Consider the following 25,750-nt stretch of genomic DNA (forward strand, 5'->3'; position numbering starts at 1 on the left):
GTGCGCTGGGCACCCTACGGTACACAGACTGCCCACTGAGAGGTTACCTTGCCTCCCAAAACACTGTGGTTGTTATAGGCAACCTCTCCACTTCATATCTCCTCAAGGATGGACACAAGCTCCCCCTTTGACTGCTGTCTTAAGTAACACAATGGGTAATGGTACTGTGTATAATGTACTAAAACTAAGGGGGTAATTCAGATCTGATCGCTGGGCAGCGATTTTTGCACTCCTGCGATCAGATAGTCGCCGACTACAGGGGGAGTGTATTTTCGCTGTGCAAGTGTGCGATCGCATGTGTAGCAGAGCTGTACAAACAGATCTTGTGCAGTCTCTGCGCAGCCCAGGACTTACTCAGCCGCTGCGATCACATCAGCCTGTCTGGGACCGGAAATGACGTCAGGACCCTCCCTGCAAACGCTTGGTCCTGCCTGCGTTTTTCCAGACACTCCCTGAAAACGGTCAGTTGCCACCCACAAACGCCCTCTTCCTGTCAATCTCCTTGCGAATGCCCGTGCGAATGGATCCTTCGCAAAAACCCGTCGCTGAGCGGCGATCCCCCGTGCATCTGTCTGTCACGCCTGCGCATTGAGGTGCATACGCAGTTCAGATCTGATCTCCCGCTAAACACACAGCAGTGATCAAATCTTAATTACCCCCTAAATTTGGACGATATCTAACAGTACAATAGCCTAAGACAAAACAATTCTACACGTCTTCATTTCTGTATCATTCCCCAACGTCCCACTAACTTAAAGAGTACCATGCACTCCCTGTACGTTTACCCAAGACTCCCCAATAGGCTTTCAGACGTACGTTTCACCTATACAGATCCATTGGCTAATTCCTATCACAATGACGGACTCTGGACAACACAGAATGACTGGATACTTGAAACGAATGGATGAGATGAGCACAATAGGTGCCTATGTTAAGGGGCATAAATGAGCGCCACCAGTATCATACCCGGAACTGGGAGCAGGGATATGAAAAGAGATGCACTTTGCCGAAATCATCTCCTGTAGCCAGAAGCTTCTGGTCTGCTGCTCTGCAGATGGCATTCAGGTCCGTCCCGTCCGAGCCTTCTGGCCACACACCTGCAGAACAACAAAGTACAACCAGGGTTTGGTGAATGGATGGCAAGTACTTGGTCATTCTTTTTTATATATGGTCAGCCATGACATTATTTCTGAATAGAATGTACAATTATAATATTTGTGTGGGTTCTGCGGTCATCACTTCAGTGTTCATCAGGATAACATCTGCATTATAATAAAATTCCATAAAATGCACCCAATACTGTACATTATGGATATCAGAAGGCACTTCAGCTATCTGTGGTACTATAAGCCCACGGGGTGGCATGCGGAAAGAAGATATAACATATGGTGATATGACATTAACTTATTAGCACACATGTAATGCGTCAGAAAATTGGGATACTGTTGGTGGATGACATCATAGCGCCAAAGAGTCAGCAGAACAAATCAAGGCTGCTTGCAGGAACCACAGCGCAACTGTCTGCTCAGCAGCTGGACTCACAATAAGCTGTAACCTGACAAAGTGCAAACGTAAATTAAGGCCCGTACACACTGGCCGATATGTCTGAACTCCGTCGTTCACAGACATATCCCGTCGAACAGCAGCACAGAGTATATCAGGAGACAGCATAACTCCTAAATAGCTGGAGCAGTGTACTCCAAAATTGGTACACATATGCCTTACACTCTGGGAACAAACACTGCGGGGGGAAGACACCCCTAGAGGTGGGACAGCAGCACAGAGTATGTCAGCAGACAGCATAACTGTGGAAGGCCTGGAGCAATTTACACCAAACTTGGTACACATCTGACTTACAATCTGTGGACAAACACTGTGGGGGTAACACACCACTAGCACCCCTATGGGTGGGCCAGCAGCACATACTATATCAGGACATGCACGATAGGTCAGTGATGACAGGGCTGCATGTGACAAAGGCAGTGACATGATGTGAGGAGGGGAATGCAGGTAGCACAAACCCACAGACTGAGAGTTATATAGTGGGAGGAGCACGGTCCCCAGCAGCACAGAGTATATCAGGACATGCATGATATGTCAGTGAGGACAGGGATGCATGTGACAGGGGCGGTGACATGATGTGAGGAGGAGAATGGAGGCAGCAGGAGGCCACAGACTAAGAGTTATATAGTGGGAGGAGCAGGGTCCCCAGCAGCACAGAGTATATCAGGAGATGAGTGATGTGTTAGTGAGGACAGGGCTGTATGTGACAGGGGCAGTGACATGATGTGAGGAGGGGAATGGAGGCAGCAGGAAGCCACAGAGTGAGAGTTGTATAGTGGAAGGAGCAGGGTCCCCAGCAGCACAGAGTATATCAGGAGATGAGTGATGTGTTAGTGAGGACAGGGCTGCATGTGACACGGGCAGTGACATGATGTGAGGAGGGGAATGGAGGCAGCAAGAAGCCACAGAGTGAGAGTTGTATAGTGGGAGGAGCAGGGTCCCCAGCAGCACAGAGTATATCAGGAGATGAGTGATGTGTCAGTGAGGACAGGGCTGCATGTGACGGGCAGTGACATGATGAGAGGAGGGGAATGGTGGCAGCAGGAAGTAACAGACTAAGAGCTATATAGTGGGAGGAGCAGGTTCCCCAGCAGCACAGAGTATATCAGGAGATGAGTGATGTGTCAGTGAGGACAGGGCAGCATGTGACAGGGGCAGTGACATGATGTGAGGAGGGGAATGGAGGCAGCAGGAAGCCACAGACTGAGAGTTATATAGTGGGAGGAGCAGGGTCCCCAGCAGCACAGAGTGTATCAGGAGATGAGTGATATGTCAGTGAGTACAGGGCTGCATGTGACAGGGGCAGTGACATGATGTGAGAAGGAGAATGGAGGCAGCAGGAAGCCATAGACTGAGAGTTATATAGTGGGAGGAGCAGGGTCCCTTGGTGACCAAAAAAGGGTCCGGCCACTACATAAAGTGGGTCAGGGAAGCAAGATATGCCTATATACCAGATCTCCAACTAACGTCAATTTACAAACAACTATCATTCTAATTTACCATCCTCATCCCGTAATGTAGCACGGGTATTCAGCTATCTACAATGTTATTTATACGGTGTGTTTAATACTTACATTTATTTCTGTAAACAGACATTCTTAAAATCCCGGACAACGCCGAGTACTCCAGCTAGTACTAAATAAAAAGCTACTGATCTGGACCATTGGCTTTGGCTTAATTAATGATTAAGTAAAAGCATGAGCAATAAATCAGGTTGGATAGTAAATCCCATTTGTGCAGAAACTGTGAGAATGTGAACGGATCCAGATCTTTCTCCTTCAGCACAGTTATGTCAGAATTCCCAGAAAAGTTTCAGCCACAATAAGTCTGTCTACAAGACGGGGACATTTACTAACCAAAAACGTGGAATCCCAGCGTGCAGGTGTGTGTGGCCCAATCCAGGTCTCGGGTGGTTTCCACACTTACTACTTGCTTGCAGGCCGCGGGGATCCCTGTAATAGAAATCCCAGCATTACAGGGTTACAGGAAACCCCCCGGGCACTCACCACCAGTCTAACTTAACAAAAGAAAGAACACTGTGGATTATAGGGACACAACACACAAGTGATGCCAAAATACACATACACTCCTGTACATAATATCTCTAGCACTATTTTCAGGACTACCAGGGATATACAGCTGCATATACTGTAAGTAGTATACAGGACCAGACAGCTGCATATAACGTAGGTAGTATACAGGACCAGACAGCTGCATATAACATAGGTAGTATACAGGACCAGACAGTTGCATATGCAGTAGGTAGTATACAGGACCAGACAGTTGCATATACAGTAGGCAGAATACAAAACTAGACAGTTGCATATACAGTAGGCAGTATACAGGACTAGACAGTTGCATATGCAGTAGGTGGTATACAGGACTAGACAGTTGCATATACAGTAGGTGGTATACAGGACTAGACAGTTGCATATACAGTAGGCAGTATACAGGACTAGACAGTTGCATATACAGGAGGTAGTATACAAGACTAGACCATTGCATATGCAGTAGGTAGTATACAGGACAAGACAGTTGCATATACAGGAGGTAGTATACAAGACTAGACCATTGCATATGCAGTAGGTGGTATACAGGACTAGACAGTTGCATATACAGTAGGCAGTATACAGGACTAGACAGTTGCATATACAGTAGGTGGTATACAGGACTAGACAGTTGCATATACAGTAGGCAGTATACAGGACTAGACAGTTGCATATACAGGAGGTAGTATACAAGACTAGACCATTGCATATGCAGTAGGTAGTATACAGGACAAGACAGTTGCATATACAGTAGGTAGTATACAAGACTAGACCATTGCATATGCAGTAGGTAGTATACAGGACTAGACATTTGCATATACAGTAGGTAGTATACAGGACTAGACAGTTGCATATGCAGTAGGTAGTATACAGGACTAGACAGTTGCATATGCAGTAGGCAGTATACAGGACTAGACATTTGCATATGCAGTAGGTAGTATACAGGACTAGACATTTGCATATGCAGTAGGTAGTATACAGGACTAGACATTTGCATATGCAGTAGGTAGTACACAGGACTAGACAGTTGCATATACAGTAGGTAGTATACAGGACTAGACAGTTGCATATGCAGTAGGCAGTATACAGGACTAGACATTTGCATATACAGTAGGTAGTATACAGGACTAGACATTTGCATATGCAGTAGGTAGTATAAAGGACTAGACATTTGCATATGCAGTAGGTAGTACACAGGACCAGACAGTTGCATATACAGTAGGCAGTATACAGGACTAGACAGCTGCATATACCATAGGTAGTATACAGGACTAGACAGTTGCATATACAGTAGGCAGTATACAGGACTAGACAGCTGCATATACCGTAGGTAGTATACAGGACTAGACAGTTGCATATGCAGTAGGTAGTATACAGGACTAGACAGTTGCATATACAGTAGGCAGTATACAGGACTAGACAGCTGCATATATACCGTAGGTAGTATACAGGACTAGACAGTTGCATATGCAGTAGGTAGTACACAGGACCAGACAGTTGCATATACAGTAGGCAGTATACAGGACTAGACAGCTGCATATATACCGTAGGTAGTATACAGGACTAGACATTTGCATATGCAGTAGGTAGTACACAGGACCAGACAGTTGCATATACAGTAGGTAGTATACAGGACTAGACAGCTGCATATACCGTAGGTAGTATACAGGACTAGACAGTTGCATATACAGTAGGTAGTATACAGGACTAGACAGCTGCATATATACCGTAGGTAGTATACAGGACTAGACAGTTGCATATACCGTAGGTAGTATACAGGACTAGACAGTTGCATATACAATAGGTAGTATACAGGACTAGACAGCTGCATATATACCGTAGGTAGTATACAGGACTAGACAGTTGCATATACCGTAGGTAGTATACAGGACTAGACAGTTGCATATACAATAGGTAGTATACAGGACTAGACAGCTGCATATGCAGTAGGTAGTATACAGGACTAGACAGTTGCATATGCAGTAGGTAGTATACAGGACTAGACAGCTGCATATACCGTAGGTAGTATACAGGACTAGACAGTTGCATATACCGTAGGTAGTATACAGGACTAGACAGTTGCATATACAATAGGTAGTATACAGGACTAGACAGCTGCATATACCGTAGGTAGTATACAGGACTAGACAGTTGCATATGCAGTAGGTAGTTGGTGGGCGTGGTATGGGGAGATAAAGATGATGCTTTCCCTCGCCCCCCCACGCTGTCTCCACCGTAGTAAGATACCTGTATCTGATGGCATGTACATAAATGGTCAGTCCCTATCCATAGTCTGATGTGTTCTGCCTGTTACTGCGTCCCATGACTCGTAATTACAGAGAGCCCTGTAAGAGCCAGCCCACTGATCAAGAACAAAAGCTACATAGGCGACACAAACTGTGACTCAGTCTGACCCATAGTCACAGCCTATGCTGCTATAGCACAACAGAAGTAAGAATGCCCCCGCAACCTGGATCCAGCAATTCCTCAGGGATATTACAAGCGATCAGGGAGGAATTGTAGAATGATAATGTCTAACTGTACTGTAAGATGGTCTGTTAGAGGCCTCTGTAAAAAGTGCGACACCGGGGGTGTATGACCCTCCCCCCATGACTGTAACAAATACAATGATGAAACACACATATTATATATACACACATATGAAGCTAAATACATGACCTTTGGTGCTAGACTGATGACAATATAGTAGGTTCTGGGGTGGAGTGGTGAATGGACCATTTTCAGAAAATTATATTTACATTTTTTTAGTAAAACACTTACAGTACAAGATTTCGTAATCTCCGGAATTAGACATCAAATACTGCGAGTTCACCGACCAATCCAGGTGAGTGATAAAACTGGAATGACCCTTAGGGTGAGAAAAGCACATATGTAAAATGGAAGAGATTAAATGACGGAGATCAAGTAAAACATTATACAGAGAGAGAGAGTAATGCACAGCTCATTCATTATGTAGTGTATACACATCAGAGGGGGCCGAACTGCGGGTGTGGCTGCATCTATTATACAGAGAGAGAGAGAGAGAGAGAGAGTAATGCACAGCTCATTCATTATGTAGTGTATACACATCAGAGGGGACCGAACTGTGGGCGTGGCTGCATCTATTATACAGAGAGAGAGAGAGAGAGAGAGAGTAATGCACAGCTCATTCATTATGTAGCGTATACACATCAGAGGGGACCGAACTGCGGGTGTGGCTGCATCTATTATACAGAGAGAGAGAGAGAGAGAGTAATGCACAGCTCATTCATTATGTAGCGTATACACATCAGAGGGGACCGAACTGCGGGTGTGGCTGCATCTATTATACAGAGAGAGAGAGTAATGCACAGCTCATTCATTATGTAGCGTATACACATCAGAGGGGACCGAACTGCGGGTGTGGCTGCATCTATTATACAGAGAGAGAGAGAGAGAGAGAGTAATGCACAGCTCATTCATTATGTAGCGTACACACATCAGAGGGGACCGAACTGCGGGTGTGACTGCATCTATTATACAGAGAGAGAGTAATGCACAGCTCATTCATTATGTAGCGTACACACATCAGAGGGGACTGAACTGCGGGTGTGGCTGCATCTATTATACAGGGAGAGAGAGAGTAATGCACAGCTCATTCATTATGTAGCGTATACACATCAGAGGGGACCGAACTGCGGGTGTGGCTGCATCTATTATACAGAGAGAGAGAGAGAGAGAGTAATGCACAGCTCATTCATTATGTAGCGTACACACATCAGAGGGGACCGAACTGCGGGTGTGACTGCATCTATTATACAGAGAGAGAGTAATGCACAGCTCATTCATTATGTAGCGTACACACATCAGAGGAGACTGAACTGCGGGTGTGGCTGCATCTATTATACAGGGAGAGAGAGAGTAATGCACAGCTCATTCATTATGTAGCGTATACACATCAGAGGGGACCGAACTGCGGGTGTGGCTGCATCTATTATACAGAGAGAGAGAGAGAGAGAGTAATGCACAGCTCATTCATTATGTAGCGTACACACATCAGAGGGGACCGAACTGCGGGTGTGACTGCATCTATTATACAGGGAGAGAGAGAGAGAGAGAGTAATGCACAGCTCATTCATTATGTAGCGTATACACATCAGAGGGGACCGAACTGCGGGTGTGGCTGCATCTATTATACAGAGAGAGAGACACAGAGCGAGAGAGAGAGAGAGAGAAAGAAATGCACAGCTCATTCATTATGTAGCATACACACATCAGAGGGGACCGAACTGCGGGTGTGGCTGCATCTGTTATACAGAGAGAGAGAGAGAGAGAGTAATGCACAGCTCATTCATTATGTAGCGTACACACATCAGAGGGGACTGAACTGCGGGTGTGACTGCATCTATTATACAGAGAGAGAGAGAGAGAGAGAGAGAGAGAGAGTGTAATGCACAGCTCATTCATTATGTAGCGTATACACATCAGAGGGGGCCGAACTGCGGGTGTGGCTGCATCTGTTATACAGAGAGAGAGAGTAATGCACAGCTCATTCATTATGTAGCGTACACACATCAGAGGGGACTGAACTGCGGGTGTGGCTGCATCTATTATACAGGGAGAGAAAGAGAAAGAAAAGCACAGCTCATTCATTATGTAGCGTACACACATCAGAGGGGACCGAACTGCGGGTGTGACTGCATCTATTATACAGAGAGAGAGTAATAAACAGCTCATTCATTATGTAGCGTACACACATCAGAGGAGACTGAACTGCGGGTGTGGCTGCATCTATTATACAGGGAGAGAGAGAGAGTAATGCACAGCTCATTCATTATGTAGCGTATACACATCAGAGGGGACCGAACTGCGGGTGTGGCTGCATCTATTATACAGAGAGAGAGAGAGAGAGAGAGAGAAAGAAATGCACAGCTCATTCATTATGTAGCATACACACATCAGAGGGGACCGAACTGCGGGTGTGGCTGCATCTATTATACAGAGAGAGAGAGAGTAATGCACAGCTCATTCATTATGTAGCATATACACATCAGAGTGTACCGAACTGCGGGTGTGGCTGCATCTATTATACAGAGAGAGAGAGAGAGAGAGAGAGAGTAATGCACAGCTCATTCATTATGTAGCATACACACATCAGAGGGGACCGAACTGCGGGTGTGGCTGCATCTATTATACAGAGAGAGAGAGAGAGAGAGTAATGCACAGCTCATTCATTATGTAGCGTACAAACATCAGAGGGGACTGAACTGCGGGTGTGGCTGCATCTATTATACAGAGAGAGAGAGTAATGCACAGCTCATTCATTATGTAGCGTACAAACATCAGAGGGAACTGAACTGCGGGCGTGGCTGCATCTACTGGCGGCCACCCACCTGCGACTTTATGTTTATGCTGCTACAAAGCCGTTCCCTGGTGTACATTGGTGCACCCGAATGTGCAAGGGCTGCGATGTCCGCTGTCCGCAGCCGCAGGTGCTGAAATAGTTTGGTGCTGGGCTGCACCATTGGAACGTTCACTAAACCTACGGCAGGTTCTCTGCCCGTGTATGGCCTCCTATCTGGGCTGTTTATAATCTGCGTACTGTATGAAGCACTGTCACTGACACACCCACGATATTCCCATAAAATATCCATAAAATGGACCCTCTATGTGCATACACTAAGCCACCTCCCCGTCACCGCCCGTCACGTATCGGATACCGCGTGTCTTGATCACATCGCCTTTGTGCGGTCACTGTGTAACGCATGTGCCGTACAAGTCTCTAGGGAAATCACTCTACTACATAAACATCGGCACTGTAATGAAGTCAGTCGTACATACAGGATGCTGTTTAACAAGTCATTCCTAACTAATTATAAACACAAAAGGTCTGGCACCTAGGGTGTGTGTTTCTAACCCTAGCAGGGGAATGCCAGTGCTCTAACAATATGACAGATGCCCAGTCAGTCCTGCTGATGTAAGGAGAGCCACTGCCCATATAACAGCCTATATGGAAAGCCTGCATTGTATGCTGCATACTGTAACGAACCAGGCCTGCTCACTTACCAGCCACGGGATTATACAGGAGGTACAGCACTAACCCCTCTAACGTTTGTTATGTGGATTGATCACGCTAACCACCTCTACAGGTAAGTGAGTAAAGCCCGCATTCTCAGCATACACTAATACAGCTGTACCGACTGCTTTATATTGGTTTGGATACTACTCTGGATCTCCCACTGCGTAGAGACTGACTGGACTTACTGAGAGTCTCCGCAGATAGAGGGATCTATTCATGAAGCAGTGAAAACTGTGGAGAAGTGAGCCAGTAGAGAAGAACCGATTGGCACTGAAGTAACATTTATAATTTGCATACTATAAAATCATACAGAGCAGCTGATTGGTTGCCATGGGCAACTTCTCCACTGGCTCACTTCTCCACACTTTTCACTGCTTTATGAATAGACCCCAGAGTTGGAATTACTAGTGGATCCTAATAAACATTTGTATGGAGCACTATATGCGTTCAGGCTGTAAAAAGAATTGACCAGGCACTGATAGCTCCTATTTCAGCTCGCTATATACGACTATATAGCAGGTCTGTTTATTAACCATATCCACACCTATGTCATCTGAGACACCGGGAGGTTAATTTAGCAGTTCTATTTTATTTATTATTGGCCATTACGCTTATATACTTTTATACATTTCTATTCTGATGCTTGTTTTTTTTAATTATACTATATTAAAGGTGTTTTCATTTTAATTGTATACCGTCTCCGTGTGTACAAGCGCCATCTAATTCCTAACTAATTAGAAGATTTTGGGAAACATTCCAACATTCCATCTTTTAGGGCAAATGCATGAATAAAATGCCCCGCTCATACGGAAGGGTTTGGATTATTAGATCGACAGTGTCTAGGTCGACAATGTTTAGGTCGACCAATATAGGTCGACAGGGTTTCTAGGTCGACATGTTCTAGGTCGGCAAGTCAAAAGGTCAATATGAGTTTTTCATGTTTTTTTTGGTGTCGTTTTCTCCGTACCGGGAAGCCCAATTAGTGCACCGTGTCCCCTCGCATGGCGAGCGAAGGTGCCTCGCTCTACTACCACTGCGCTCGGCACAGGTTACTATTCCCATTCGTAGTCCGCGTGGATCGTTAAGTATGAAAACGTTTTTTTAAAAAAGGAAAAAAATTGTGAAAAACTCATGTCGACATTTTGACCTGTCGACCTAGAACACGTCGACCTAGAAACCCTGTCGACCTTGAAAACATGTCAACCTGGTGACTGTTGGCCCAAACATTGTCGACCTAGGCACTGTCGATCTTCAGACTGGATCCCGCATTAGCCGTGTTCCTCAAGCTCATTAAATAGACAAATATACGTTCATTACAGTTTCATAAAATGGATAATTCCTTAGTAGATGTTTGGTGAGGGCAAGTCCTAGTGAAACCCGGCCTTGGGTTCAGAAGTAGGACCGGACACCCGTGCCCCTACTTCATTAAGTCTCCCTTGCTGAGGCCTCATTCCATCAGGGGCCCACACGGCGGAATGGAAGGATGTCCCAGGCAACGGACCGTGAACAAATAACTATTACAGACGGCCAAAAATCTGAGAATGTGCAATTGTTTTTTTCTAAGGATGCATTGCAGGAAAAGCGTAGCTCGTTAGAGGTGGCCTTAAATACTTAACTACATTTAGCAATTACAGCATGATTGGATGGGACGGAGAAGATAAGGGCCCCATACATAATGCCCGATTTAATCCAATTTCGGGCATTTGGGCCGATATATCGGGTGAAATCGGGCATTTTGGAGGTGTATCCGATCCGATCCGATGCGCGTTCCCTTGAGGGTCGGATCGGCTCCCCTAGATCGCATGCAAAATGTACCAAATTGTATGGAACCACTCCCAGGAAGCTCCCGGGAGAGTTTAAGGCAAATCGCCTCCGACTTCAGCCTCAGACATATCGTTGTAGTGTATGGGGCCCTTAACGATCTAGGGGAGCCGATCCGACCCTCATGGGAACGCGCATCGGATCGGAAACACATCCAAAATGCCCGATTTCACCCGATATATCATCTCGAATGCCCGAAATAGGATGAAATCGGGCATTATCGTTCTAGTGTATGGGGCCCTTTAGGTAGGCAGCAACATTGACGATATATTAATCCTGTGTCTGACTTGCTCAGAAGTGCGTAAAGGGCTGTACGTTCACTGCGGCATATGCAGAGTCTACAATAATCTGACTTGGGCTATACAGCAGAAATGAAAGGTGACTAATATTAATCCTATAGAAATTAAACGGTTCGCCCCCTGGTGGTATAAAGATGGAATAGCTTCCACCAGCCACAACTGATTTGGTCACACTGGGGGTAAGGTGAAGCTGTCGTTCGCTAGCAGCCACGCTTGCGGTCATTTGCCTACTGGCTTCAACAAGACGAGAGAGGGGTGAAGATACTGATTGTGCCTTTATGAAACACGAGATAAGATTCTGTTGTAATTGACTTTATTGCGCTTTGTTTTATGTTATTGCGATTGGTTATTGAGCGCCGCCGCCTTCAAAATAAACCATTAGGGACCGTAAACCTTTCATGCATCATTATAGGGGAACAGAACTTACCGAGCATTTGCCAATGCGACTGTATTTTCTTCCATTCTCATTAACAGCATAAATATAGATGTAGTTGTCATGGGAACCGATTGCAAGGAAATTTCCATCTATTCAGAGAAAGAGAGAGAGAGAAGAAGTAGATGGAAGATGGTCCCGGGAATGAGTCAGCAGATTGTGCAGCCAGTTCCATCAAATAAATACAGTTTGCAAAATGGTGGCAGACGAGACTCGTTCATGTCCTCTCCGAGATTTGGCGGGGTACATGAACACCTGTCGTCTAAGCAATGTGGGAGGCCACCATTTCACAGGCTGAACCAGTAGGTCTATACACAGCTGGTCTTACTCATTAGCCACCAGGGACATCACTGAGACACAAAATGGCCGCCAACTGTGTGTGTGGCCAACAGGAGAATTCAGAGGTTGTGCAGTCCACTGACATCAATGTCCATTCTGGGTTCGATGACGGGAGTATAGACGCGAATGTCTGGTGATGGTGTCCAGCCCTCACAGCTATATGGCCCAGTAACCTATGAAGCCATTGTTCACTCAACCCCTCCCTAACCTGGGTGTGTCCTGTCTTATGCTGCCAGGGAACAGAATCCGTCTCCCATGTTCTCGCCCACATGTGTTCCCTCAAAGCATGGAACGGGATTCTATGGAGCACAGTTAGGGTCTCATTCACAGGTAATATATAAAAGAAAAGGGTCATATTTGCTCCTGGAACCAAACCATGCTGTACTGCAAGGGGTATTTATTATGTCTGCATGCAGGGTAAATACTGGCTGCTTTTGCATGTAGCCCACACATGCTGGACCGCTGTATTATTACATAGGCTGATCCTGGTCACATTCTGATCGGGACAGGTGCTCATTTTGACATCCAGCGACTTCTGGCCAGTGTGGTATAGAATGACCTGTGGGTCATGTTGGATCATATAAAGAAGCCAACAAGGCCTCCTGTCAGTTCCCCTCTGGCGACTACACATTCTCAGTCATACAAATCCGTCTCTACACTTGTCCGGGGTTCCATTGTTTTCCTCATGTAAAATACACTAAATACATGAGGTTTAAAGATGTCCAATCATCTCAGCTGCAGGAGATAATTGTATCTGGAATGTTCCATCTGGTCAGCACCAGTCACTGCTTAGTGAATATACAGGCTCTATATAGTGTGGCAATATAGAAGCGGACTCTAAACATAACAGTAGACGGTACAACCAGCCTGAATGACGTACGGTAAGGGAGCGGATTCCGAGCCTGTGTGTGCGTCTTCTGTCAGTGTACAGCGTGCAGCTTCATTCTAACACCGCTACAAGCCATTCCCTGGTGTACAAGCCTGCCTGTGCATGTCTTAGAACTGGACCCACTGTGAGCATCATGAGACGCTGTAAATATGCCTGGCGAGTCTTTAGACGCTACCGTCGGTCGCACCGTGGAAACTTGCACCTGCCTCAGGCTAGGTGAAGAATATCTTCTGTCAGCATGTGGCCGCTAATGGAGCAATTAAGCGTCTGAGTTTGCAACCAGTCCTGCAGCATGCACGCAACACTGCGTAATATGGTGCATCCTCAGGCCTCTGTGCGCACTCACCGTGGGTGGGAGGCATGTATTCTGTGCCTTTTTAGCATGCGCAGTTTATAATCGACCATTTGCGTGTGTATCTGCAATTAGTACGACTTAGAATCAGGCCCAATGAAAGGCATTGGGGAGATCTTTACGTTCAATGACCCGAGGATTTTATACTTACGCTGACACAGAAGAGTTACCGACTGAAGGCCTGTTCACCCTTCTTAGTAAGGTTGGCCACTGACTATTAATGGTTTGCGGTCGATAATCGATGATATTGCCATTGATGAGTGAGAGTCTGATGTTTTTCTGCCTTTGATGGCAGAGATTCAATGGTGACATAGCGTTTTGTTTCGATTTCTAGGGGTCTATTCATGAAGGTGTAAAAAGTGTGGAGAAGTTGCCCATGGCAACCAATCAGCATTGACGTAACATTTATAATTTGCATACTTTCAAATTATACAGAGCAGCTGATTGGTTGCCATGGGCAACTTCTCCACTGGCTCACTTCTCCACTCTTTTCACTGCTTCATGAATAGACCCCTTAACCTCGCAGCCCTTAGCCCCATTCCATTATACATTGAAAGATTTGGAGGTGCAATTCTTAAATCTGCCGTCCCAGGATAAGATTAGCGTTTGTTATTCTTAGAAGCTGAAGCCCCAATTTCTGCTATGAAAACTCACTGAAAGGAGATTAAAGGCATACACACCTGGGGAGTAACACATGACCGAGAGCTGCTCGTTCCCATCTGTGTGTACGGTGACCAGATCCTTGGTCTCTGTGTCTAACACAAACCACCTGCAGGACAAAGTGAGAGGCGGAGTGATCTGGGAGACGCCTGCTAGCCTCGTGCACAGGATGCAGGGAAGCGCTGCTGTGTATGACAAATAGGGGGCGCCAGCGTGCGACAGGGAATCAGTACTGCAGTATAAAGGCACCTTTGGCTAATGTGTAGAGCAGAAGCCACTAATATCACCGCCCACCCCCACAGCCACTACTTACAATACTGCAGCAATACCAAGTTAAGTGCTCCCAAATATAATTGGGGGTATGCCACATTTATCTTTATCGTGCTTTAAACTGTGTGACGTGTAGGATGCAATGCAGGTTAAATGATATAATGCGACTTTTTAAAATCATATTGTGTATTTATGCTGGTACGGAATGATTATTATGGTAAATGCAGTTTACTGGCGTTCTCTTGGACTGAGCACCAATATAACTTATGGGCACCCCTGTAAGAGGCACAGAGGCACATACCTCCCTGTGAGAGTCCCTATCGCTACAACAGACCCGCTAGGGTGGAAACCAGAGGACTGCGCTGGATCCTGGAACAGAGAGAGAACACGCAGGTTACTGGGGGGGGAAAGGACTCCCACAAACCACACCCACGTTCCCCACATGACACAAGTGTCGTTTCTGCATACTAACGCTTCATTGGTGAAATCTTGTGCGACACTTGGCCTACAGATACCCATTAAGAACATGGACGAGGCAGGCTGTCTCCTCAGACTGCGCTGGCAGCTACTGCTCATATACTGTATGCAGGTCTCCCAACCCTCAAAGACCCTCCTCTGCTCCCACCCCCTCAATATATCTTGTATCTAGCAATAAGCTAGGACCAAAAGAGAAGTAGGACGGCATTCTGGATACAGTATATCCCTATATCAGACAAATGACAATGACATCATTGCAATAACCTTGAGAACTCTGCCTTTACTCACATCAGTTTGGGATGCTATGTTATAGAGCAGTGGTTCTCAAACTCGGTCCTTAGGACCCCACACAGTTCATGTTTTGCAGGTCACCTGTAGATTTTTTTTATAAGTGACAGTTGGTGATACACAGAGCAGCTGCTGGGTGACATGGAAAACAAGAACCGAGTGGGGTCCTGAGGACCGAGTTTGAGAACCACTGTAATAGAGGCATTAGGAGATAGTTTAAAAAAAAATTGTATGCAAAAAAAAAAAAGTAACAAGAGGGCAGATGTACTAAGCCTGGAGAAGCGATAAAGCCGTGATAAGTGCAAAGTGATAACGCACCAGCCAATCAGCTTCAATATGTAAATTGACAGTTAGGAGTTGATTGGCTGGTGCGTTATCACCTTCCACTTATCACTGGTTTATCACTTCTCCAGGCTTAGTACATCTGCCCCAAGGTAAACAGAGGTGAAACTAATATGAATTTGTACATGTACTCAGAACACATTGTGGCATGTTCACTTTCAACACCCATGAACAAATCTTAATTCACTGTAAAACAGGTTCTTCCTTGCCAGATGGAATCCATTTACACACCTCAATGGTCTTGGTCCAGATTGGACTATGGCTGATGGCATCCCACAGCGTTATCTGTTTGTCATGACCACACGTCAGGAACTGAGGCTTCTGAGAATGTGCAGCTAACCCCCACAGTTCATCAGTATGACCCTATACAAACCAAAGCACCTTGGTTATTTTAGTGACTAATGAGATCAGAGACAAGGTTAAGTGATACAGTGCATGGAAGAGAGAAGAGGAGGAGGAGGAGGAGGAGGAGGAGGAGGAGAAGTAGAGAGGAGACAAAGAGGTGGAAAAGGAGAGGAAAGACAAGGAGAAGAGGAGAGACAAGGAGAAAAAGAAGGAGGATGAGTAAAGGATGTACAAGGAGGAGGAGTAAAAGAGAGACAAGGAGGAGGAGCAGAGGAGAGACAAGGAAAAGAGGAGTAGAAGAGACACAAGGAGGAGGAGGAGGAGGAGGAGAGACAAGGTGAAGGAGGAGCAGAGGAGAGACAAGGAGAAGTAAAGGAGAGACAAGGAGGAGGAGCAGAAGAGAGACAAGGAGGAGGAGGAGTAAAAGAGAGACAAGGAGGAAGAGCAGAGGAGAGACAAGGAAAAGAGGAGTAGAAGAGAGACAAGGAAAAGAGGAGTAGAAGAGACACAAGGAGGAGGAGAGACAAGGTGAAGGAGGAGCAGAGGAGAGACAAGGAGTAGGAGGAGTAAAAGAGAGACAAGGAGTAGGAGGAGTAAAAGAGAGACAAGGAGGAGGAGCAGCAGAGGAGAGACAAGGAGAAGGAGGAGTAAAAGAGAGACAAGGAGGAGGAGCAGAAGAGAGACAAGGAAAAGAGGAGTAGAAGAGACAAGGAGGAGGAGAGACAAGGTGAAGGAGAAGCAAAAGAGAGACAAGGAGGAGGAGCAGAAGAGAGACAAGGAGAAGGAGGAGTAAAAGAGACAAGGAGGAGGAGTAAAAGAGAGACAAGGAGAAGGAGCAGAAGAGAGACAAGGAGAAGGAGGAGTAAAAGAGAGACAAGGAGGAGGAGCAGAGGAGAGACAAGGAAAAGAGGAGTAGAAGAGAGAGAAGGAGGAGGAGGCGCAGAAGAGACAAGGGAATTTCATTTTTACCCCATTTGGGGTAATTTACCCCTGTTCCCTGACCACTGCTTTAGAGGGTCGAATATTATTGCACACGCACACTATTAAAATGTAAATAAATACTGCGGAAGAATATACATTATTCAGCCACTTACCTGGGTGATTGTGGTAAAGACTCCTGATAAATTGCCCTGAAGAACGTAGTTTCTAGTGGTACCGATTAGCACAACGTCCCCCTTTCCTTCTGCCACAGTCCGCACCGGGCCAAACTGCTCTGGAATCTTAGAGGAAATATCAACCAGTAATTATCTGCTGAGTAAACACGACTCTTATCACTATACTGTATGTAACTATAATCACCATCTACAGTTCCTTCAGCCATGGCTCAAAAAGTATCTGTAAGTGCATATTTTTGGGGGAAGAATGTACGCTAATATCCCTTTTCCACTACTGTAGCACGGGTCGCAGCCGGGCGGCAACCCGTGCTACAGCCCCCTAAAGATAGCGCTCACCAACCCGGCAATTGCCAGGTTGGTGACAAGGCTAGTGACGCGGCAGGGGCGGTGCTGGGAGATCACATGATCTCCCAGCGCCACCCTCCCATACACTGTGAACGGGAGCCGTGTCGCCTCGACACGGCTCCCGTTCACACAAGACAGCTAGCCAGGTTGAACACGTGTTCAACCCGGCTAGCTACCAGGGTAGGATTCCCGGATCACTTGATCCGGGAATTTGCCGGGGGACCCTTTTCCACTTGGGAAAAACAGGGGTAAATGCGTGCCCCCGCGCATTTACCCGTGTTTCTGAGAGCTAGTGGAAAAGGGGTATTATTTTGCTGCAAACTCTGCATCAGTGTATATGCACTGATAATCCCCTCACCTCAGCTACGTTCAGTTTCTGATAATTTCCGGCCCAGGATATAAGTTTTCTGTCCTTCCCTCCAGACACCAACGTTCCATCTCTCTGCATGCAGAGTGCAAAAATGCCACCTTCGTGAGCTCCCTGGATGGCGTGGCTAATCCTATTCGTACCTACAAATGCAAAACAGACATTCAAGTGTTAATCAGGGTGTGGGAAAAAAAAAAATCAGGATTTAAAAACAAAAACAAAAAAAAAATCTGATTTTTTTTTTATTTAAATCTTTTTTTTTTATTGTTATTTATATTTAAAATGGATTTTTATACAAATTATCAAGAAAACAAATAAACCAATTAAAATCCATAATACAAAGTTCTTTTAAAACACTAACTTTAAATAAGAATTTACTTACCGATAATTCTATTTCTCATAGTCCGTAGTGGATGCTGGGAACTCCGTAAGGACCATGGGGGATAGCGGCTCCGCAGGAGACTGGGCACAAAAAGTAAAAGCTTTAGACTAGCTGGTGTGCACTGGCTCCTCCCCCTATGACCCTCCTCCAAGCCTCAGTTAAGATACTGTGCCCGGACGAGCGTACATAATAAGGAAGGATCTTGAATCCCGGGTAAGACTCATACCAGCCACACCAATCACACCGTACAACTCGTGATCTGAACCCAGTTAACAGTATGATAACCGTAGGAGCCTCTGAAAAGATGGCTTCCAACAATAAACAACCCGATTTGTTTGTAACAATAACTATATACAAGTATTGCAGACAATCCGCACTTGGGATGGGCGCCCAGCATCCACTACGGACTATGAGAAATAGAATTATCGGTAAGTAAATTCTTATTTTCTCTGACGTCCTAGTGGATGCTGGGAACTCCGTAAGGACCATGGGGATTATACCAAAGCTCCCAAACGGGCGGGAGAGTGCGGATGACTCTGCAGCACCGAATGAGAGAACTCCAGGTCCTCCTCAGCCAGGGTATCAAATTTGTAGAATTTAGCAAACGTGTTTGCCCCTGACCAAGTAGCTGCTCGGCAAAGTTGTAAAGCCGAGACCCCTCGGGCAGCCGCCCAAGATGAGCCCACCTTCCTTGTGGAATGGGCTTTTACAGATTTTGGCTGTGGCAGGCCTGCCACAGAATGTGCAAGTTGAATTGTACTACAAATCCAATGAGCAATCGTCTGCTTAGAAGCAGGAGCACCCAGCTTGTTGGGTGCATACAGTATAAACAGCGAGTCAGATTTTCTGACTCCAGCCGTCCTGGAAACATATATTTTCAGGGCCCTGACTACGTCCAGCAACTTGGAGTCCTCCAAGTCCCTAGTAGCCACAGGTACCACAATAGGTTGATTCATGTGAAACGCTGAAACCACCTTAGGGAGAAATTGAGGACGAGTCCTCAATTCCGCCCTATCCGAATGAAATATCAGGTAAGGGCTTTTATAGGATAAAGCCGCCAATTCTGATACGCGCCTGGCTGAAGCCAGGGCCAACAGCATTACCACTTTCCATGTGAGATATTTCAAATCCACTGTGGCAAGTGGTTCAAACCAATGTGATTTTAGGAACCCTAAAACTACATTAAGATCCCAAGGTGCCACTGGAGGCACAAAAGGAGGCTGTATATGCAGTACCCCTTTGACAAACGTCTGAACTTCAGGCACTGAAGCCAGTTCTTTCTGGAAGAAGATCGACAGGGCCGAAATTTGAACCTTAATGGATCCTAATTTTAGGCCCATAGACAATCCTGCTTGCAGGAAATGTAGGAAACGACCCAGTTGAAATTCCTCCGTAGGGGCCTTCTTGGCCTCACACCACGCAACATATTTTCGCCAAATGCGATGATAATGTTTTGCAGTTACATCCTTCCTGGCCTTGATCAGGGTAGGGATGACTTCATCTGGAATGCCTTTTTCCTTCAGGATCCGGCGTTCAACCGCCATGCCGTCAAACGCAGCCGCGGTAAGTCTTGGAACAGACAAGGTCCCTGCTGGAGCAGGTCCTTCCTTAGAGGTAGAGGCCACGGGTCCTCCGTGAGCATCTCTTGCAGCTCCGGGTACCAAGTTCTTCTTGGCCAATCCGGAGCCACGAGTATCGTTCTTACTCCTCTCCTTCTTATGATTCTCAGTACTTTTGGTATGAGAGGAAGAGGAGGGAACACATATACCGACTGGAAGACCCACGGAGTTACCAGAGAATCCACCGCTATTGCCTGAGGGTCCCTTGACCTGGCGCAATATCTGTCCAGTTTCTTGTTGAGACGGGACGCCATCATGTCCACCTTTGGTTTTTCCCAACGGTTTACAATCACTTGGAAGACTTCTGGATGAAGTCCCCACTCCCCCGGGTGGAGGTCGTGTCTGCTGAGGAAGTCTGCTTCCCAGTTGTCCACTCCCGGAATGAACACTGCTGACAGTGCTATCACATGATTTTCCGCCCAGCGGAGAATCCTTGCAGCTTCTGCCATTGCCCTCCTGCTTCTTGTGCCGCCCTGTCTGTTTACGTGGGCGACAGCCGTGATGTTGTCCGACTGGATCAATACCGGTTGACCCTGAAGCAGAGGCCTTGCTTGACTTAGGGCATTGTAAATGGCCCTTAGCTCTAGGATATTTATGTGAAGAGACGTTTCCATGCTTGACCACAAGCCCTGGAAATTTCTTCCCTGTGTGACTGCTCCCCAGCCTCTCAGGCTGGCATCCGTGGTTACCAGCATCCAATCCTGAATGCCGAATCTGCGGCCCTCTAGAAGATGAGCCTTCTGTAACCACCACAGGAGAGATACCCTTGCCCTTGGAGACAGGGTTATCCGCTGATGCATCTGAAGATGCGATCCGGACCATTTGTCCAGCAGATCCCACTGAAAAGTTCTTGCATGGAATCTTCCGAATGGAATCGCTTCGTAAGAAGCCACCATTTTTCCCAGGACTCTCGTGCACTGATGCACTGACACTTGTCCTGGTTTTAGGAGGTTCCTGACTAGCTCGGATAACTCCCTGGCCTTCTCCTCCGGGAGAAACACCTTTTTCTGGACTGTGTCCAGAATCATCCCTAGGAACAGTAGACGTGTTGTTGGAATCAGCTGTGATTTTGGGATATTTAGAATCCACCCGTGCTGACGTAGCACTACCTGAGATAGTGCTACTCCGACCTCTAACTGTTCCCTGGACCTTGCCCTTATCAGGAGATCGTCCAAGTAAGGGATAATTAATACGCCTTTTCTTCGAAGAAGAATCATCATTTCGGCCATTACCTTGGTAAAGACCCGTGGTGCCGTGGACAATCCAAACGGCAGCGTCTGAAACTGATAATGACAGTTTTGTATCACAAACCTGAGGTACCCTTGGTGAGAAGGGTAGATTGGGACATGGAGATAAGCATCCTTGATGTCTAGAGATACCATATAGTCCCCTTCTTCCAGGTTCGCTATCACTGCTCTGAGTGACTCCATCTTGAATTTGAACCTTTTTATGTAAGTGTTCAAAGATTTTAGATTTAAAATTGGTCTCACCGAGCCGTCCGGCTTCGGTACCACAAACAGCGTGGAATAATACCCCTTTCCCTGTTGTAGGAGGGGTACCTTGATTATCACCTGCTGGGAATACAGCTTGTGAATAGCTTCCAATACTGCCTCCCTGTCGGAGGGAGACGTTGGTAGAGCAGACTTCAGGAACCGGCGAGGGGGAGACGTCTCGAATTCCAATTTGTACCCCTGTGATACTACCTGCAGGATCCAGGGGTCCACTTGCGAGTGAGCCCACTGCGCGCTGAAATTCTTGAGACGGCCCCCCACCGTGCCCGAGTCTGCTTGCAGAGCCCCAGCGTCATGCTGAGGACTTGGCAGAAGAGGGGGAGGGCTTCTGCTCCTGGGAAGAGGCTGCATGGTGCAGTCTTTTTCCCCTTCCTCTGCCCCGGGGCAGGAACGAGCGGCCTTTTTCCCTCTTGCCCTTATAGGGACGAAAGGACTGGGTTTGTAAAGACGGTGTCTTTTTCTGCTGAGAGGTGACCTGGGGTAAAAAGGTGGATTTTCCAGCCGTTGCTGTGGCCACCAGGTCCGATAGACCGACCCCAAATAACTCCTCCCCTTTATACGGCAATACTTCCATATGTCGTTTGGAATCCGCATCACCTGACCACTGTCGCGTCCATAACGTTCTTCTGGCAGAAATGGACATCGCACTTACTCTAGATGCCAGGGTGCAAATATCCCTCTGTGCATCTTGCATATATAGTAATGCATCCTTTAAATGCTCTATAGTTAATAATATACTGTCCCTATCCAGGGTATCAATATTTTCAGTCAGGGAATCCGACCAAGCCACTCCAGCGATGCACATCCAGGCTGAGGCGATCGCTGGTCGCAGTATAACACTGGTTTGTGTGTATATACCTTTTAAGATATTTTCCAGCCTTCTATCAGCTGGTTCCTTGAGAGCGGCCGTATCAGGAGACGGTAACGCCACTTGTTTTGATAAGCGTGTGAGCGCCTTATCTACCCTAGGGGGTGTTTCCCAACGTGCCCTAACCTCTGGCGGGAAAGGGTATAGTGCCAATAATTTATTAGAAATCAGCAGTTTTTTATCGGGGGAAACCCACGCTTTATCACACACCTCATTTAATTCATCTGACTCAGGAAAAACCACTGGTAGTTTTTTCACACCCCACATAATACCCTTTTTTTGTGGTACTTGTAGTGTCAGAAATGTTCAATGCCTCCTTCATTGCCGTGATCATGTAACGTGTGGCCCTACTGGACATTACGTTTGTCTCGTCACCGTCGACACTGGATTCAGTATCCGTGTCAGGGTCTGTGTCGACCATCTGAGGTAACGGGCGTTTTAGCGCCCCTGACGGTGTCTGAGACGCCTGAACAGGCACTAATTGATTTGTCGGCTGTCTCATGTCGTCAACAGTTTTTTGCAAAGTGCTGACATTGTCACGTAATTCTTTAATTACTACCATCCAGTCAGGTGTCGACTCCCTAGGGGGTGACATCATTAACACAGGCAATTGCTCTGCTTCCACATCATTTTTCTCCTCATACATGTCGAAACAATCGTACCGACACCCAGCACACACACAGGGAATGCTCTGATAGAGGACAGGACCCCACTAGCCCTTTTGGGGAGACAGAGGGAGAGTTTGCCAGCACACACCAGAGCGCTATATATATACAGGGATAACCTTATATAAGTGTTACTCCCTGTTATAGCTGCTGTATTTATATATTAGCTGCCAATAGTGCCCCCCTCTCTGTTTTACCCTGTTTCTGTAGTGCAGGACTGCAGGGGAGAGTCAGGGAGCCGTCCTTCCAGCGGAGCTGTGAAAGAAAATGGCGCTTGTGTGCTGAGGAGAAAGGCTCCGCCCCCTTCACGGCGGCCTTTTCTCCCGCTTTTTTCAGGAAACTGGCAGGGGATAAATGCATCCATATAGCCCAGGAGCTATATGTGATGCATTTTTTTTAGCCATATAAGGTTTTTATATCGTTTTTATTGCGTCTCAGGGCGCTCCCCCCCAGCGCCCTGCACCCTCAGTGACCGGAGTGTGAAGTGTGCTGAGAGCAATGGCGCACAGCTGCAGTGCTGTGCGCTACCTTATTTGAAGACAGGAACGTCTTCTGCCGCCGCTTTCTCCGGACCTCTTCGCTCTTCTGGCTCTGTAAGGGGGCCGGCGGCGCGGCTCCGGGACCCATCCAGGCTGAACCTGTGATCGTCCCTCTGGAGCTAATGTCCAGTAGCCAAGAAGCCCAATCCACTCTGCAGTCAGGTGAGTTCGCTTCTTCTCCCCTTAGTCCCACGATGCAGTGAGCCTGTTGCCAGCAGGACTCACTGAAAATAAAAAACCTATTTAAACTTTTACTTCTAAGCAGCTCAGGAGAGCCACCTAGCTTGCACCCTTCTCGTTCGGGCACAAAAATCTAACTGAGGCTTGGAGGAGGGTCATAGGGGGAGGAGCCAGTGCACACCAGCTAGTCTAAAGCTTTTACTTTTTGTGCCCAGTCTCCTGCGGAGCCGCTATCCCCCATGGTCCTTACGGAGTTCCCAGCATCCACTAGGACGTCAGAGAAATATATTTAAATGACTTGAGAGTGTCACGGTGAATCGTGGCATGGCACAGCAAACTACACACAAATCACACACACTGCAAAAGCAAAGAAACAGCAAAGATGATGAAAGTTACAGTAGTCGGCCATTGCCTGATTTGTACATCTGAATAAGCCGACATGTAAGGTATATTCAACGCCTTAAAAAGAAACACAGGTTTTGCAGCTTTGTCAGTACCCAAGTGGGTTCTCCGTGTTGACTGCACCAAACCAAGGGGGACATTTACTAAGCAGTGATAAGAGCGGAGAAGTGAGCCAGTGGAGAAGTTGCCCATAGCAACCAATCAGCACTGAAGTAACATCTATAATTTGCATACTGTAAAATTATAGAGAGCTGCTGATTGGTTGATGGGGCAATTTCTCCACTGGCTCACTTCTCCGCTCTTATCACTGCTTAGTAAATGTCCCCCCAAATGTGGAAAATATTCTTCCTACTGAAGCGGATGATGCTGCAGCTGTTACCATTATATTTTCATAACCAGCTGCAGTTTCTGAACCAATGTGTGTTCTCCACCAATCTATTGGTGCCACTTAGCGCACTCGCGATTCTCTCAGTCAGGGCGACTTTCCGCAAGTCCCATCATCCCCAATTTACAGTCTGCCACAGCAGCTGATTGCTCCATATGGCTGGGACAGACGACCCGACTCCCCGGCTGTGATAGAAGCACATGTCCCAGCATGTCCTCTGGTGGAGAGCCCATGACTGCTTAAATATGATTTACTAGTTACCAGCCCGTGACGGAACAACAGTAATTTCATCGCCGGTGGCAGTGCGCGCCCGAACGGAGCAACTCTTGAAATGTTCCATAGGGAGCCATCTGGTGGCCGCTGGCGCACAAAACACTTGAATCCCCCCCACAGGGGTAAGGAGCAGCGTTAGCCTTTTATTATATAGGATGTGAAACAAAGATATGAGAAAGTATCCACACCGGATACTTTTCCCATACTCTGTGTTGCCACTAGATGGCAAACTCAGGATATCTGAAGTAACAACGAAATAATTCTTGGAACCAACTTGTTAAATAAAGGTTTTTGGGGGTCATTCCGAGTTGATCGCTCGCTAGCAGTTTTTAGCAGCCGTGCAAACGCATTGTCGCCACCCACGGGGGAGTGTATTTTTGCTTTGCAGAAGTGCGAACGCCTGTGCAGCAGAGCGCCTGCAAAATCGTTTTGTGCAAAACAAGACCAGCCCTGTAGTTACTCTTCGTGTGCGTTGATTCTAACGACTGAGGGACGGCTTTTGACGTCACACACCCGCCCAGCGAACGCCCAGCCACACCTGCATTTTTCTAAACACTCCCTGAAAACGGGCAGTTGACACCCAGAAACGCCCACTTCATGTCAATCTTTCTGCGTTCGGCCGTGCAACAGTAATGTTCGTTAGACTCTGTGCAAACCCACGATGCTCATTGTACCTGTACGACGCGCCTGCGCATTGCGGTGCATACGCATGCGCGGAAATGCCGATTTTTAGCCTGATAGCTGAGCTGCGAACAACGGCAGCTAGCGATCAACTCGGAATGACCCCCTTTATGCGCAATGGTGCAAAACATTATGGTAGCTGATAGCGCTCCCTAGAGTCAGAACAATGGTCCAATAGCAAAATGAGAAAAAAAGATGACGACTCGGGGGTTCCCGCCCCTCTGTACTAGGGGC

At 46.8% G+C, this 25,750-nt stretch overlaps 1 protein-coding gene across 5 annotated transcripts in view; it reads right to left on the reverse strand.

The window, feature by feature from the left end:
• The window catches only part of EML1 (EMAP like 1), a 151,136-nt gene that overhangs the window by 2,713 nt on the left and 122,673 nt on the right, over positions 1 to 25,750 (reverse strand). For all 5 annotated transcript variants that reach the window (XM_063948362.1, XM_063948361.1, XM_063948364.1 and 2 more), the window contains 9 exons: positions 18,003 to 18,154; positions 17,279 to 17,404; positions 16,071 to 16,202; positions 15,034 to 15,101; positions 14,483 to 14,571; positions 12,217 to 12,314; positions 6,393 to 6,480; positions 3,420 to 3,515; positions 967 to 1,097 (listed from right to left, as the gene is read on the reverse strand). In XM_063948362.1, coding sequence (XP_063804432.1) covers positions 967 to 1,097; positions 3,420 to 3,515; positions 6,393 to 6,480; positions 12,217 to 12,314; positions 14,483 to 14,571; positions 15,034 to 15,101; positions 16,071 to 16,202; positions 17,279 to 17,404; positions 18,003 to 18,154 — 980 coding nt within the window. The remainder of the gene's footprint in view (positions 1 to 966; positions 1,098 to 3,419; positions 3,516 to 6,392; positions 6,481 to 12,216; positions 12,315 to 14,482; positions 14,572 to 15,033; positions 15,102 to 16,070; positions 16,203 to 17,278; positions 17,405 to 18,002; positions 18,155 to 25,750) is intronic.

Source organism: Pseudophryne corroboree, chromosome 12 (assembly GCF_028390025.1).
Source record: "Pseudophryne corroboree isolate aPseCor3 chromosome 12, aPseCor3.hap2, whole genome shotgun sequence".
Classification (NCBI taxonomy): Eukaryota; Metazoa; Chordata; class Amphibia; order Anura; family Myobatrachidae; genus Pseudophryne; species Pseudophryne corroboree.